Source organism: Salvelinus fontinalis, chromosome 27 (genome assembly GCF_029448725.1).
Source record: "Salvelinus fontinalis isolate EN_2023a chromosome 27, ASM2944872v1, whole genome shotgun sequence".
NCBI lineage: Eukaryota > Metazoa > Chordata > Actinopteri > Salmoniformes > Salmonidae > Salvelinus > Salvelinus fontinalis.
Genome location: NC_074691.1, coordinates 3660172 through 3678198, shown reverse-complemented (window position 1 = coordinate 3678198; position 18027 = coordinate 3660172). Strand labels below are relative to the sequence as shown.

At 43.4% G+C, this 18027-nt stretch overlaps 1 protein-coding gene across 1 annotated transcript in view; it reads left to right on the top strand.

The window, feature by feature from the left end:
- Positions 1 to 17592: 17592 nt before the first annotated feature.
- Positions 17593 to 18027, top strand: part of LOC129824877 (prolyl endopeptidase-like) — a 56507-nt gene continuing 56072 nt past the window's right edge. Inside the window, exon 1 of the mRNA XM_055884415.1 lies at positions 17593 to 17782. Within this exon, the coding sequence (XP_055740390.1) occupies positions 17645 to 17782 (138 nt within the window). The 5' untranslated portion in view covers positions 17593 to 17644. The remainder of the gene's footprint in view (positions 17783 to 18027) is intronic.

Genomic DNA, 18027 nt, shown 5'->3' with positions numbered 1-18027 from the left:
TTTACACATGTTAAGTTTGCTGAAAATAAACGGAGTTGACAGTGAGAGGACGTTTCTTTTTTTGCTGAGCTTGTGACGTAGTCAGTACATTCTCTTTCTCTATGTCTGTCTTTCAAACCAAAGATAAAAGATAATTCTCCAAACTGACATCATTCCTTCCTTTCACTTACCTTCCCTGTACCGTTTGTGAGTGCGTGCATGCGTGTGACCTCACAAGCAGTACCCATAAACACGGGAGAAGATAAGCTTTCAAAGGAAGTCTTTCACCTGTGTAGTTGTGAAGTTTTGTTTACTATAATACTGTCCCTTTTCTGCTCACCTCCTTCAGCGGGTATGGCGTAAGATTGTAAGTAACCCGAGCGCCCCTCTTACCCTTTTCAACACGCTCAATTCTAACAATGACAAACTTCCCCTCGTCTCAGGAAGAGAGGCAAGCACTAATCCTTTCTTTCTTCTGAGAGAAATGTACGTCTGAAATTAATACTGTGTGCCATAAAAATGACGTGCTGAAAAATAATAGTTGAAGTCAACACAAAACAATACCACTCTAAATTCCTCGTGCCCAGAGTGGTGTAAGATGCTTTCAGCAACATTTAGGTCATATCATTATCCAACATGCCTGTGTATTTCACCTATATCGAATTATTCTCAGTCGGGTATATCTCATTCGCACCAATGAGATCAGGAATCACTCAAATTGAGGCTAAAATGAGACAAACATACACAGATGATGACAACACACTTTACACTTCCTGCAATTTGCACACCAGTCATGGCGGGTCCTTTTCCTTGGGCACTGTAATAAGGACAGTGAAGACAGACACTATTAGTCTGTCCTGAAAAAATAACACCTGAATGGAGGGAAAACGGCAGGAAAGTGTGGTATTTCTTTGGTCTCTTCTGTAAAAGAACCAGCAAGGTTCTGCTTTTCTTTTCTTAGTCAACCTTGTGTTTTCTTTGTGTTCCTGAACGTAGCCCTGTTTCTTTGTGTTCTGGAACGTAGCCCTGTCTTTCGTTTTTGTTCATGGATTTCACCTGTTTCGGTTTCTCACCTGGTCTGATCAGCTCCCTATTTAGTTCAGTTCTTTCTTTTTGCATGGTTGTGAGGTATTGTTTGTTTTTGACTGCCTGTGTTTGACCATTGCCTGCCTGTGATCACGATTCCTGCCTTCTGCGAAGGCTTAATAAACATCTGCCGCACTCTGGGCGTGAATCTGTACCTTTTTCTCCCTGACTATTCATTGCAGCACTGTTGTTATTGTTTGTCAGCTTGAGATCCCTCAAAACAACTACTTTTAGAAGCAGCAGGATGATGACACTGGTTCTGCCATTTAATGGTTCCGCAAGGCGCTACAGAGGGTGGTGCGTACGGCCCAGTACGTCACTGGCACCCAAGCTTCCTGCCATCCAGGACCTATATACCAGGCGGTGTCAGAGGAAAGCCCTACAAATTGTCAAAGACTCCAGAGGCCCTAGTCATAGACTGTTCTCTCTGCTACCGCATGGAAAGCAGTACCAGAGCGCAAAGTCTAGGTTCAAAAGGCTCCTTAACAGCTTCTACCGTGAAGCCATTAGACTGATAAACAATTAATCAAATTGCTACCCAGACTATTTGCAGTGACCCGTTTTTTAACGTTGCTGCTACTCGCTGTTTATTATCTATGCAGTCACTTTACCCCTACCTACATGTACATTTTACCTCGATAACTTGTACCCCCGCACACTGACTCGGTACCGGTACCACCTGTATATAGCATCCTTATTGTTATGTTATTGTGTTTTTTGTCTTACAATAGTTTATTTGATTTTTTATTAATTTTTTAGCAAATATTCTAGTACTTTTTGAAAAATTCTGCATCGTTGGTTATGGGCTTGCAAGTAAGCATTTCTCGGTAAGGTCTAAACCTGTTGTATTCGGTGCGTGTGACAAATACAATGTTATTTTATTTGCTATACAATTATTATTTGAGTTTTACAATGAACTTTTGGTCAACCTACATTATTTTGTGATCCGTTGCCATTAATCTCATAAGAATAATTGTATTGTCCATCCGAGGACGGAAATGTGCCTTTTGCCTCACCAGTATTAGTATACAAGCATGTATGGTATAAGGTCAAGTTTAACTGGTAAGAATCTAAGAGCCATGCACAATATTGTGGTTGCAGCTAAAAGGAAAGAGGACACCAATGAATAAAAAAACACCATTCTGACACAAGTTGGTGACTTAACCTGTTAACTCACCCACCACAATGGACCAGAGATTTATGTTCGAGCTGACCCACTGACCTTCTGCAGGGAAGAAGGCAGGTGGTCATCCCTCATCCAGCCACACAACAGACAGACATGTGCTTCCTGCGAGGGTGTGTACAGGTCACTCTGTTGGTCTGGACAATGGAGAATGTGGCTACTCATTCAGAGTGATAGACACACCCACACACACACACACACACATGCATGCATGTATACACATACACACTCTTTCTCTGACTAGCATACACACACAAATCATATACTCTCTGTTGTGCAAAGACACACACCTACTCACACGGTTTCTTACACAAGCGCACTCTCTCTCTCACACACACACACACACACACGCACACACACATCAGTCTGCTTCGGATACAGACTCAGGGAACAACAATAGCTCTGTGACTGACTATCTAGAGTTGACATAAGCAAACAGGAAAAGATCCCCCTTTTGTGGAGGAGGGTATTCCTGACATGAGGTCATTTAGGGAAAGAGAGATAGGGGGTAGGGTGGAAGAGAGTAGGATATAGGGGTTGTAACATCCCCTAGGGGGTAATAACCAGCAAAACACTGCTTAGTAGGGGAAGAAACTCGCAACGACCCAAAACGACCAAACACAAACAACTCGGACACCTCCTGTCCATCGCTGGCCAATCAGGAAGGACCAGAAAGCCAGCCCCCATAGCAGAGGAACAGAAATGTTGCGACCCGAGACAATAAACAAAAACACCTGTGACACCTAGGCCATTACCTGCAGGTCAAACGTTTCTTGTTTTTTAACAACACCTTGCTTTCACCTCATCTCTCCACTTTCACTGTGCATTTTACCATAAGTGGGTGTCATAAGGTAAGTTGTATATTGTTCTCCTTGTCAACTTTGAAAAGTGCGTCTTGGTCCATCATGACAGTTCTGATATTAGGGAACTCTGTGACAGGATTAAAATGAAGGCTTTCAATTGGAGGTTTAGCATTTGAAGTTTATGCTTCTTTTTCTTTTCTTTTTTTTTTTTTTTTTACTTCTAAATGGCTATTCTGCTAAAAATATATAATTCCTTGAGCAAAACTCCAGTATGCAATTAAATCTGTATCTGTGTCTTATTACCATCTCTGAAGAATGAATCAAAGTCACATTCTTACAGGTGTCGCAGTTAAATAACAAGAAAATCTAAGTTGTATAAAGCAAATCATTTGCATGATACAACTACTATTATTCAAACACAGACACACACGCACACACACGCACACACACAAACACCAACACACCACACCGGTGGATGGGTGAGGAGGAAGGGGAGGAAGAGGAAGGGGAAATAAGGCTGGAGCAGGAAAGAAGGGAGGATGAGGGATGGACAGATATGTATGTGTGTGTGTGTGTGTGTGTGTGTGTGTGTGTGTGTGTGTGTGTGTGTGTGTGTGTGTGTGTGTGTGTGTGTGTGTGTGTGTGTGTGTGTGTGTGTGTGTGTGTGTGTGTGTGTGTGTCAGGGCCATGCACAGACCTTTCAGGGGCAGGTGCTCAAAACGAACAAAAGCTAACCCCCCCCTTTTGTTTTTGCATAGGTCTATTTATTTCTGCAACAACAAACACTCATCACAAAATGTAAGCAAGTTAGTTACAGTGCCTCCTAAAGATGATGTAGATGATTCATGTAAATCCGCTAGTTAGCTAGCTCAATTTTTTTTTTTTATTGATTGTGATTTATCTTCAATGCTCTTAAATAATAGCTCATAATATAGCCTAATATTCATCATCTTTTAACTCTTAATATATGTTTGGCTGGCTAATGGCTTGTGTGGATATTTTAGTATATATATGGTGGTTAGGTAAAGTCTGTGCTGCCTGTGCTTGGTGCTTAATTTGTAAATCGGGAGGGGCAGGGATAAAAAGTGATCGTTAGATGGGGGGGAGACCTTGGGAGCTCTGAGGTACCGGAACGCATGATATATAAAATAAACATTATAATAAAGCATTGCATGCATATCATTGTATTTGCATAGTGGCATAGAGCAGAAGTTACACACAAGAGTACAATTTTCTGTAGCCTAATGTCTAGGAGAAATGTGGCCTTTTATAAACGCCTTTCATGCAATTCTATGTCATTTTACATGACTGGAGACTGCCAGAATCTTTAGTGAATACCACACAAACGATCGAAATGAGAGGCTACTTTGACACCGACAAACTGAGAATCTGAGATCAATAAAAAACGACCTTCTCTTGAACCCATCAATATTATAGGCCTGTACTGTACAATATGAGGAGGAAATTATAGTCCTAAAAAAGCTTTCCAGTTTCATTGACTCACCCGTTGATGCGGTAGCCAATGTGCTTGTGCCAAAAGCCTACCTCTCATAAAACGATGTTTGCTCAAAAGGCCTATTTAGGGTTAGTTCGTTGGCGGCCGTTGGAGCAAACAAAGGCAGGACAAAGAAGCTATGAAGAGCAGGAAAAAACGTGATTGTGGGCTCTGTTCCAAGCGGAATATCGTGCGGATAGACAAACATTTCAAGTCCGCCCATGCTCTTAAGTATGGGACTATCAAATGGAAGCAAGCTATGCAAGCTAGCCAGCATTCTACCGCCAGACAGCAAGCCAAATCAGGGCAGCCTAGGGAACCACGTTTGGAACCGATGGAGCAAGTCTGCGTCGGGGAGACTTCAACAAACAGCGAGAGTGATGAATTCGCCTCTGAATCGTCCAGATTTGACGGTTGAGGAATGCAATTTTGACTGAATATGAACACTTTATTGAAAGGAATTGACAATACTCGCACCAGTCTATCCCGAGTACAGGAACTACTCCGTGTTATGTCAGAGGGCAAGGCCGATGAAGGACTGTGTTCCCTGGATAATTACAGACGTGTTACTGGGTGGTATAGCCAAGTTGAAGACCGTGGTTTGGCCCCATCCACATTAAAAATCTACCGGGCCGATGTTTGAAGTTTCCTGAAATATCTTATTCAGTTTAAGCCGAACAGTCTGCGGGCTAAAGCCAGTGGAATTAGATCGGTGTTACTCTACTTGGCAAAGATGGATCGTGATTCCCGGCAGACCCAGGCAAAGTACAGGGCGAAATTTCGCAGGCGCTGCAGAGACAAGCCTCTGCAGAGTTAAGCCGGTTTGTCGAGCTAAGTGCTCAAACTATTCCTTCGGTTCTCAGCAGACTGGAGGTCCGAGCAACTTGCTCTCACAGACGTAGGTTTGCGGCTCTCATGACCAGCAGGTTGGCCGTATTTAATGGCACTAGACGATACCCCGTGATGTTCAGTGAGAAGGATTTTCTGGAAGTAACCCAGGAAAGTGGGGGTTTTCAGCTCTGTGTTGCAAGTCACAAAACGAACTATAGCTTCGGGGAGTGCAGAATTGTGATATCGGAGGAGGAATACACTTGGCTTAAACGATTCCATCAGATCAGGCCTCATCTGAGTGGAATCTGCTCAGACACAGAAGCATTCTTAATTCACGTCCTGCGGCAAAACGTACAATAATCTCGGTCAGGGTGTGGGCCAGATATTTGCCGAGTTTGGCATTGGAAGTAAAATTACTTTCGGTACACTTCGACGAAGCGTTGCTACAATTAACTTAAATCAAGATTCAGTTACAGACCGTGGATCCGTGGCCAGCCATATGTGCCATTCCCTTGAAACACAGGCAAGGCACTGCTGGTACCATAATTTGCAACATAACGCCAGCCGGGTGCTCCCATAGCGGGCAGGGAGGTCTGGAACCCCCCTAAATGCATTTATAACCATTTTGAAAATATGGGCTTGGTATTCTAAAAATAATACCAGGTGCCCGAAAAACATAGTGCAATGAACAGAGATGTCTGGACTTAGTCGTTTTTTTAAAGATTTTTTAAAAACCTCCCTAAATCAATAGGGGCAGCCCCCATTGATTTGGACCCGTAGTGGGGTGCTCCTATAGCGTGCATGGAGGTCTGGGTCCCCCCTAAATGGATTAAAAAGCATTTTTTAAATATGGTACTAGTAACCCATTCAATCACCAGGCCCACAGCTAGACTTAGTCTCTGGAGCGAAAGGACTTTTTCGATCAATTTCTGAATTTAAAAAAAAATTAATAAAAATACTTCCCGGGGCTCGAGGTCCCAAATGTTGCCTATAACCCTCTCTCGTGATGGGTAACAATTACCCTAGGGTAAAAAAGTTTGCATCCATAGGAAGCTATAGGCCCCGCCACCTACGCATTTTTTCACCAACTTAAAACACGATTTAATTTCATACATTTTTATTGAAAAACGGTTTTGATTCAATGGAAATGCTCATCTATGTGTGCCCTTTCGTGCAAAAAAAACAGAGTTGGAGTTGTACTTTTTGAGTTATTAAAGATGAAAGTTTATTTCGGTGTGCCGGGATTTGACCACTGACGGTGGAACAAAACTGCAACTCTGTTCATATCGATAACGCGGCCTGTCCGGGCTGTACACACTCAGGTCGGGTGGACCAGACATGTACCGGCGCGATATCAGTAACCTGGTTTTCGACAACAAGAGATCCATGTCCTAGAGAGACGGGGGTGGTGGAAAACTGCTCGGCCCATGCAGATATTGAGAAACTGACACTTTTGAGGGTTGTGTGCCCCTCAGAACCATGGTACTTTGGATCATATCCCTTCGGCGACCGATTTGGTGGTTGTACAGCCCCAAGGAGGTCCTGACTTTTGATCCCAGTTTCCCAGCTTGGTGGTGGACGGATATTGAGCTCTGTCCTGGGCAGATGCTCTATCCCAGCTATCACCTTGTGGGTTTTGGGTCCTCTATGACCATGGTTCTAGTGTAACAGTACAGTACGTCCCCTCGCCCGACACGGGCGCGAACCAGGGACCCTTTGCACACATCAACAACAGTCACCCACGAAGCATCGTTAGCCATCGCTCCACAAAAGCCGCGGCCCTTGCAGAGCAAGGGTCAACACTACTAATAGGTTTCAGAGCAAGTGACGTAACTGATTGAAACGCTACTAGCGCGTACCCGCTAACTAGCTAGCCATTTCACATCCGTTACACTCACCCCCCTTTCAACCTCCTCCTTTTCCGCAGCAACCAGTGATCCAGGTCAACAGCATCAATGTAACAGTATAACTTTAAACCGTCCCCTCGCCCCGACACGGGCGCGAACCAGGGACCCTCTGCACGCATCAACAACGGTCGCCCACGAAGCATCGTTACCCATCGCTCCACAAAGGCCACGGCTCTTCCAGAGCAAGGGGCAACACTACTTATAGGTTTCAGAGCAAGTGACGTAACTGATTGAAACGCTACTAGCGCGTACCCGCTAACTAGCTAGCCATTTCACATCCGTTACACTAGTCCTATGAAGTAGGGGCCGATTTCAAGTTTTCATAACAATCGGAAATCGGTATTTTGGGGCGCCGATTTGGCGATTTGGCCTCGTTCAGGGGCAGAACGACAGATTTTTAACCTTGTCAGCTCGGGGAATCCAAACTTGCAACCTTACAGTTAACTAGTCCAATGCTCTAACACCTGATTACATTGCACTCCACGAGGAGCCTGCCTGTTAGCGAATGCAGTAAGCGAAGGTAAATTGCTAGCTTGCATTAAACTTATCTTATAAAAAACAATCAATCAATGACTGTCATTGCTCCTAAGTGTACTTAACCATAAACATTAATGCCTTTCTTAAAATCAATACACAAGTATATATTTTTAAACCTGCATATTTAGCTAAAGGAAATCCAGGTTAGCAGGCAATATTAACCAGGTGAAATTGTGTCATTTCTCTTGCGTTCATTGCACGCAGAGTCAGGGTATATGCAACAGTTTGCGCCGCCTGGCTCTTTGCGAACTAATTTGCCAGAATTTTACGTAATTATGGCAACATTGAAGGTTGTGCAATGTAACAGGAATATTTAGACTCATGGATGCCACCCGTTAGATAAAATACGGAACGGAATAAACGTTTTGTTTTCGAGGTGATAGTTTCCGGATTAGTCAAAGGTATATGGTTTAGAGAGAAATAGTCGACGCGTTATAATTACTGTAATAACTTGCGGCTGAATTTGAAAGGGGTTCCTTCGTTATTTTACCGTTCATGTCTTCCATAGAGAATGTCTTGATCTACTTCAAATAAGGTCTGTGTTTCGTGCAGGCTTAAACCGCCTCAACGTTTTGATACCCGTGTAAATCTCACTAGGATAAGGTAACGTTTGTCAACATATTTTCATAAATCCACTCTACAATTTTTTTTATCTTCGCTTATATTTAGTCAATATTGAGTTACCTTGTCCTATGGATATCTACACAGTTATAAAATTGGCACGGTGATGTAAGCCTACACAAAACACAGACCTTATTTTAAGTGAATCTAAAAATATCCTATGGAATAAATGAAGGAACCGCCTTTCAGATTTTGCTAGAAGGTGTCATGGGAATTATGACTCGCACTTTGGTTGTCAATTCTTACCATGCCCATTATTAAAATAGGATTTCCTGCATATAGAAATTAAAGTTTTTGTTTTCAACATTCATCACAGGTAACTTAAACTCTATTTTTATTCAAACAGTTGAGAGGATTTGTCTCCTAAGCAGACTCTTCAGTATCATTGTCACTTCAGAGCTGTGTGCGTGTGTGTTTATTTATGTATTATATTAAGTTAAAATAAAAGTGTTCATTGTTCATTCAGTATTGTTGCAGTATTGTTTTTTTATTTTTATAAATCGGCCGATTGATTGGTATCGGCTTTTTAGTCCTCCTATAATCGGTATCGGTATCGGCATTGAAAAATCATAATCGGTTGACCTCCACTATGAGGTGACCATCCCTTCAGCGACCGAATAGGGCATAGGTGTCAAACTCATTCCACGGGGGGCCGAGTGTCTGCGGGTTTTCGCTCCTCCCTTGTACTTGATTGATGAATTAACATCACTAATTAGTTAGGAACTCCCCACACCTGGTTGTCTAGGGCTTTATTGAAAGGAAAAACCAAAAACCTGCAGACACTAGGCCCTCCGTGGAATGAGTTTGACACCCCTGGAATAGGGGTTGTTTAGCCCCGGTGAGGGCTGGCTCTCCAGTCCAGTCCCCAGCTTGGTTCATCTTGCGTCTCCATGGTTTCCCTCTGTTGTCCAGCCGGTTGAATATCTTCTGACCGATTTGCATTTGTTTTCCACCTGGGAGCGCCCCTGCCAAAGGCCGGCCGGTGTTCAGACTGACGGTTCCTCCCGCCCCATGTGGAATTGCCTCTATCGGGGGAGGCCCTGTCGGAGATGGTTATCCCCAATTCAATGATAAGCTCTAGCCGCGCCCCGTCCGTGCGAGACCCAGGCGACCCGTCTGACCCAGTGGTCGATTCTGGTATGCACAACCATGAATATCTCGGAAACAGAACCAGATAGAGACAGCCCATCTTTTTCCGTCCGACCCAGTGGCCCTACAGTGGGAGTGGTTCACCCAAGCCGTGACCCAGCGGCCAGTTCTGGTCGGTTCTGGTATACAGATCCTTAAATATCTCGGAAACGGAATTAGATAGAGACATCCCGTCTTTTTCCGTCTGACCCAGTAACCCTACATGGGGAGTAGTGCACCCAGGCAGCGACCCAGTGGTCGGTTCTGGTCGGTTCTGGTGTACAGAACCACAAATATCTCGAAAACAGAATCAGATAGAGACATCCCGTCTTTTTCCGTCTGACCCAGTAACCCTACATGGGGAGTAGTGCACCCAGGCAGCGACCCAGTGGTCGGTTCTGGTCGGTTCTGGTGTACAGAACCACAAATATCTCGAAAACAGAATCAGATAGAGACATCCCGTCTTTTTCCGTCTGACCCAGTAACCCTACATGGGGAGTGGTGCACCCAGGTAGCGACCCAGTGGCCAGTTCTGGCTGGTTCTGGTGTACAGAACCACAAATATCTCAAACGGAATCAGATAGAGACATCCCGTCTTTACGTCCGACCCAGTGGCCCTACATGGGGAGTGGTGCACCCAGGCAGCGACCCAGTGGCCGTTTTTTTGCTGGTTCATGAATATCTCGGAAATTCAACCAGATAGAGACTTCGCTTCTCTTCCCCATGTGGGGGGGGGGGGGGGGGGGGGTTGATGGGGGGCAGCCACCCTAGAGTTAATGTGGTAGGCAACTCCTGGTTCCCATCCCGGTTTGGGCCACAACCCTCCGGTTACCGGTTCTGAGGGTTAGCTTGAAGCTGTGCCTTTAAGAGAAAGAGAAAAAAATCTGTGGTTAATCCCAGGTGGCACTCGAGCCCAATTAGCCCCGCCTTGGCCCACACCCAGGGCTCATTAAGCCCTTATTAGGGCTCCTTTTTTCTCCACTTCCTGTCTGAATGACGTGCCCAAAGTAAACTGCCTGTAGCTCAGGCCCTGAAGCCACGACATGCATATAATTGGTACGATTGGAAAGAAAACACTTAATTTGGAAAAAAATAATAATAATGTAGGAGAATATAACACATTAGATATGGTAGGAGAAAATCTAAAGAAAAAACAACCATTTTTTTTTTGAGAGAGACCATCCTCTTAGAAATGCAAAAGAAAGGTCATATTGAAAATTTGCTCCCGGGATGCAATTCCTATGACTTCCACAGTGTGTCAGCAGTCAATGTTCAAGGCTTCAGGCTTGTAACTTCAAAAACGAATAAGAAATATCAGTTTTAGTAGAAGGACACAGTCTCGAAAATGTGTGTTTGCACGCCATGAATACGTTACGCACCTGCTAAAATCGGTTTCCTATTGAACATACTTCTTTCCAAAATAAATATTATAGTTTGATTACATTTTAGGGTATCTGAGGAGTAAATAGAAACGTATTTTGACTTGTTGAAACAAAGTTTAGGGGTAGATTCCTTTCTCTGCATGTTGAACGAGTGGATTACTCAAATCGATGGCGCCAACTAAACTGACTTTTTGGGATATGAGGAATGGTTTTATCTAACAAAAGGACACTACATGTTATAGCTGGAACCCTTGGGGGGACTACTGTATGTACAAAAAATGTTTTCACTTCTAAACGGGTCACCTGACATGTATTTAATACCCTGAAATTAAAATTAAGTCTGCACTTTAACCTCATAGTCATTTCATCATTTAAAATCCAAAGTGCTGGAACACAGAGCCAAAACACTTTTGAAGCTCACTGTAAGTAATTGCTATGACATTAATGCTTTCAGAGTGAGTTAGGATCTTGTGTTTACTTTCAACTCTTGTGTGTAAATATATCGGCTCAAATCATTATCGATTTGAAATTTAGCCTGCCAAAACCCACTCTTCCATCCAGATATCGACCAATAGACAGTGCTCTCAAGACTCTGGAGGTTGTCTTGGAAGTGATTGTGTCCAGCTAAACAAGGCTGGAGCTTAGACCCATAACACAGAGTTTCTTTGCCCGTACAGTCAGTGGCTTCAAAATTCAAGTTGATGTTTGGGAGGGCATGAGACAAAGTATTGTGTAGTACCCTATCGGTAGAAAGAGGTGTGTGTGTTAACGGTAGCCATGGTGCTGGAGATTAGGAGTGTCTGAGAAAGGCAGGTTGAGGTTGCCAGGATCACAGCAGTACAGAAGGTGTCGTATGCTGAGGCAGTGAAGAGAGTAGTAGAAGAAAATAGGTCCAATGCGAGGGATCCTGAGAAGCTCCCTGTGAGTAGCCCGAGGCCAATAGAGAGTGATAGGAGTAACATGTGTTTCAGTAAAGTTGGTTTATTAGCTATCACAGCCACGGTTATCAACTGTACTGCTGAAATGGAATGTAAATCACAGAAAACAGATGTTCTGGTGACAGCTGCAGAGAAGCACTTGGGTGTACACGATTTTACGGCAAAAGAGTTACAAGGTGTGTTGAATGATATCGTCCCGTCCTCCCAGGACTTCAGCCTGGTGTAGGATCAGATAGGGCCAAGTAGTGGTATAGTAGTGAGGTTTTTTAATTGGTGTACGGTTAGTTGGTAGGGCCTTTTCCCTGTCCTTTTCTATTCCCTTTTCGTGTCACAAAATGTAATGAATTCATACTCCAGTGGAGAATGTGGAAAAACACAGGGCTAAATAAGAGAAATTGATTAGCAGGGAGGCTTCATGCTCCAGTACAGTAGGCGGTGGTGTATGCACCTTTCAGTTGTTTGCGATGGGCCAATAGATATTTTAAGAAGGTGGGCGCTTCAACAATTCGATCGGGAGTGCAATGACGAAAGCAGAGGCAATGCTTGATTCTGTTGGTGCGAGTGAAGGTAGACGAAATGAGTGGAATACTGTAACATCTAAGAATGGAGCTAAGAGGGCTAAAGTTTTAAATCAAGATAAGCCTCGGTACAATAATAACTCCAATCCTTGTTGGAGTGCGATTCATGAGCAAGGATGTTTTGCGGTCACAAAGATGGCGAAACAATGCATTGGGATAAGTGGAGTCAGAGTGACCAGGAGTGCTATGATGTAACTAACAAAACAAATTAAGAAACTGGACATCATTGTGAAAGTGGCTAAAAGGTTCTTGTATCTCCAGGATTTCACAGCTGAAACATTGCAGGCAATACAAAGATGGCGTCGAAGAACATGGCTGACATTTTTCATTCTCCCAACCAATTGTGCAATTTTGTTATTTTTTGGCGTTTTGTTTATCTTATTTTTGTTCTTTTTGTGTACATAATGTTGCTGCTACCGTCTTTTATGACCGAAAATAATTTCTGGACATCAGAAAAGCGATTACTCACCGCGGACTGGAAGAAACTTTTCCTTTAACGAGTCCTACGAGAAGGATATCCTGCGTTCACTGGAATAGGCCCAGATCCACGCCTTTTGCGTGAAGAAAAGACGCCGGAAAAGGGGACGCAGATCGGTGATCCTTCTGAGAATCCGGAGGCGAGCGAGTAAACTCCCAATGCATTCCATTTTCCTTGCTAACGTGCAATCGTTAGAAAATAAAATTGATGACCTACTATTAAGATTATCCAACCAACGAGACATTAAAAACTGTAACATCTTATGTTTCATCGAGACGTGGCTGAACGAAGAAACGGACAATATAGAACTGGCGGGATTTTCTATGCACTGGCAAAACAGAGACGCTACCGCTGGTAAGACGAGGGGTGGGTGTGTGTGTCTTTTTGTCAAATACAGCTGGTGCGTGATGTCTAATATTAAAGAAGTCTCGAGGTATTGCTCGCCTAAGGTAGAGTACCTTATGATAAGCTGTCGGCCAAACTGTCTACTAGAGGTCGACCGATTAATCAGCATGGCCGATTTTCATGACAATCGGTAATTGGCATTTTTGGACGCCGATTACAATGTATTCCACGAGGAAAATGCATGGCAGGCTGACCACCTGTTACGCGAGTGCAGCAAGGAGCCAAGGTAAGTTGCTAGCTAGCATTAAACGTATCTTATAAAAAACAATCAATCTTCACACAATCACTACTTAACTACACATGGTTGATGATATTACTAGGTTAACTAGCTTGTCCTGCATTGCATTTAATCAATGCGGTGTCTGTAAATGTATAATTTCATCACAGCCTACTTCGCCAAACGGGGGATGATTTAATCAATGAATTTCTTATAAATCAATACACAGAAGTATATATTTTTAAACTAGCATAATTAGTTAAAAGAAATTCATGTTAGCAGGCAATATCAACTAGGGAAATTGTGTCACATCTCTTGCGTTCATTGCACGCAGAGTCAGGGTATATGCAACAGTTTGGGCCACCTGGCTCGTTGCGAACTAATTTGCCAGAATTTTACATAATTATGACATAACATTGAAGGTTGTGCAATGTAACAGCAATATTTAGATTTAGGGTTGCCACCCGTTCAATAAAATACGAAACGGTTCCATATTTCACTGAAAGAATAAACGTTTTGTTTTCGAAATGATAGTTTCCAGATTTGGCCATATTAATAACCAAAGGCTCGTATTTCTGTGTTTAATATATTATAATTAAGTCGATTATTTGATATTTGATAGAGCAGTCTGACTGAGCGGTGGTAGGCAGCAGCAGGCTCGTAAGTATTCATTCAAACTTTACTGCGTTTGTCAGCAGCTCTTAGCAATGCTTGATCACAGCGCTGTTTATGACTTCAAGCCTGTCAACTCCTGAGATTAGGCTGGCAATACTAAAGTGCCAATTAGAACATCAGTAGTCAAAGGTATATGAAATACAAATAGTATAGAGAGAAATAGTCGACGCGTCATAATTCCTATAATAACTACAACCTAAAACTTCTTAACTGGGAATATTGAAGAACTGGGAATATTGAACCACCAGCTTTCATATGTTCTGAGCAAGGAACTTAAACATTAGCTTTTTTACATGGCACATATTGCACTTTTACTTTCTTCTCCAACACTGTGTTTTTGCATTATTTAAACCAAATTGAGAATGTTTAATTTTTTATTTGTGACTAAACAGATTTTATATATGTATTATATTAAGTTAAAATAAAAGTGTTCATTGTTCATTCAGTATTGTTGTAATTGTCATTATTATAAATATTCTATATATATATATAAAAATCGGCCGATTAATCGATATCGGCTTTTTTGGTCCTCCAATAATCGGTATCGGCATTGAAAAATCATAACAGGTTGACCTCTACTATCTACCAAGAGAGTTCTCATCTGTATTATTCGTAGCCGTCTATTTACCACCACAAAGCAAAGCTGGCACTAAGACCGCTCTAAACCAACTCTATAAGGCCATAAGCAAAGACGAAAATGCTCACCCAGAAGCGGCGCTCCTAGTGGCTGGGGACTTTAATGCAGGCAAACTTAAATCAGTTTACCTAATTTTTACCAGCATGTCACATGTGCAACCAGGGAAAAAAACATCCTAGACAACCTTTACTCCACACACAGATATGCATACAAAGCTCTCCTCCGCCCTCCATTTGGCAAATCTGACCACAATTCTATCCTCCTGATTCCTGCCTACAAGCAAAAACTAAAGCAGGAAGTACCAGTGACTCGCTCAATACAAAAGTGGTCAGATGAAGCGGATGCTACACTACAGGACTGTTTTGCTAGCACAGACTGGAATATGTTCTGGGATTCATTCAATGGCATTGAGGAATACACCACCTCAATCATCGGCTTCATCAATAAGTGCATCGATGACGTCGTCCCCACAGTGACTGTACATACATATCCCAACCAGAAGCCATGGATTACAGGCAACATCTGCATCGAGCTAAAGGCAAGAGCTGCCACTTTCAAGGAGCGGGAGACTAATCTGGACGCTTATAAGAAATCCCGCTAAGCCCTCAGAGGAACCACCAAACAAGCAAAGCGTCAACACGGGATTAAGATTGAATCCTACTAAACTGGCTCTAACGCTCTTCGGATGTGGCAGAGCTTGAAAACTATTATGGACTACAAATGGAAACCCAAACGCGAGCTGCCCAGTGACGAGAGCCAACCAGACGAGCTAAAAGCCTTTTATGCTCGCTTCGAGGCAAGCAACACTGAAGCATGCACGAGAGCACCAACTGTTCCGGATGACAGTGTGATAACGCTCTCGGTAGCCTATGTGAACAAAACCTTTAAACAGGTCAACATTCACAAAGCTGCTGGGCCAGACAGATTACCATTACCAGGTCTTCACTGACATTTTCAACCTCTCCCTGACCGAGTCTATAATACCTACATGTTTCAAGCAGACTACCATAGTCCCTGTGCCCAAGGAAGCAAAGGTAACCTGCCTAAATGATTACTGCCCCGTGACACTCACATCAGTAGCCATGAAGTGCTTTGAAAGGCTGGTCATGGCTCACATAAACAGCATCCTCCCGGACACCCTAGACCCATTCCAATTCGCATACCGCCCCAACAGATCCACAGATGACGCAATCTCAATCGCACTCCACACTGCCCTTTCTCACCTGGACAAAAGGAACACCTATGTGAGAATGCTGTTCATCGACTACAGCTCAGTGTTCAACACCATAGTGCCCACGAAGCTCATCACTAAACTAAGGACTCTGGGACGAAACACCTCCCTCTGTAACTGGATCCTGGACTTCCTGACGGGCCGCCCCCAGGTGGTAAGATTAGGAAACAACACGTCTGCCAAACTGATCCTTAACACAGGGGCCCCTCAGGGGTGTGTACTTAGTCCCCTCCTGTATTCCCTGTTCACCCACGACTGCATGGCCAAACACGATTCCAACACCATCATTAAGTTTGCTGACGACATACCAGTGGTAGGCCTGATCACCGACAACAATGAGACGGCCTATAGGGAGGTCAGAGACCTGGCACTGTGTTGCCAGGACAACAACCTCTCCCTCAATATGAGCAAGACAAAGGAGCTGATCGCGGACTACAGGAAAAGGCGGGCCGAACAGTCCCCCATTAACATCGATGGAGCTGTAGTGGAGCGAGTCGAGAACTTCAAGTTTCTTGGTGTCCACATCACCAGCGAACTAACATGGTCCAAACATACCAAGACAGTCGTGAAGAGGGCACAACAACCTTTTCCCTCAAAAGAGACTGAAAATATTTGGCATGGGCCCCCAGATCCTAAAAAGGTTCTACAGCTGCACCATCGAGAGCATCCTGACCGATTGCATCACCTCCTGGTATGGCAACTCCTCGCCAGGTAAGGTGCTACAGAGGGTAGTGCAAACGGCCCAGTATATTACTGGGGCCAAGCTTCCTGCCATCTTGGAACTATATAATAGACGGTGTCAGAGGAAAGCCCATAAAATTGTCAGACTCCAGTCACCCAAGTTATAGACAGTTTTCTCTGCTACCGCACGGCAAGCGGTACGGGAGCGCCAAGTCTTGGACCAAAAGGCTCAACAGCTTCTACCCCCAAGCCATCAGACTGCTGAACAATTCATAAAAATTGCCCCCTACCTATGCATAGTCACTTCACCCCCACCTACATGTACAGATTACCTCAACTAGCATGTACCCCTGCACACTGACTCGGTACCGGTGCCCCCTGGATAAAGCCTCGTTATTGTTATTCTTATTGTGTTACTTTTTATTATACATTTTTATTGTAGCCTACTTGGTAAATATTTTCTTCTTCTTGAACTGCTCTGTTGGTTAAGGGCTTGTAAGTAAGCATTTCACGGTAAAGTCTACACTTGTTGTATTCGGCGTATGAGGCAAATAAAGATTGATTTAATTTGATTTGAAGATGCTTCCCCCTCTCAGGCCCCAGAGCCTGTGTAGGGATCTGAGTACATTTGACTAAGTGAAGGAGTACATTGACCTTTGTTTAGTTTTTTGAGGATAATATGTGGAAATTATTATAATTTTTTGTTGTTGTTATATTATTATTATTTTGTATATATTTTTGTTAAAGTAGTTACATTTTTACCCCACCCAATAGGTGGCGGCAATACACATTTTGGGATGTAGTCTGTCAATAAATCCTTGAAGAAGAGTAAGACATTTTAAGAAGAAGTTGATGTTTGGACGGATGCAGAAAGTCATATCCAAACAGTTATTTAAGTCTTTGACACAACTTTTCTTATTACGGAATTCAAGAACAGTCACTTCTAAAATGTCTTTCCAGTACCCAAATGCTTACCGTGACGAGGCAGTTGTAAGTAACAGGCTAGCTTGTCATGTCGCTTCCAAGTGAATGGGGAGGAGCTAGCCACTTGCTAGCTTGCCATGTACCTGTACTTGCTAACTATCTAGCGCTCTTTGTTTATTTGGATAGTTTGAGGCTACTAAAATAAGTTGGCATTTGAACACATGCACATTGCTAGCTATGAACCGAGTTCGCGAGCTAACAAATGAACATTAGCTAGCTAGCTGTTAGCTTGTAGCCTAATGTCACCGGCA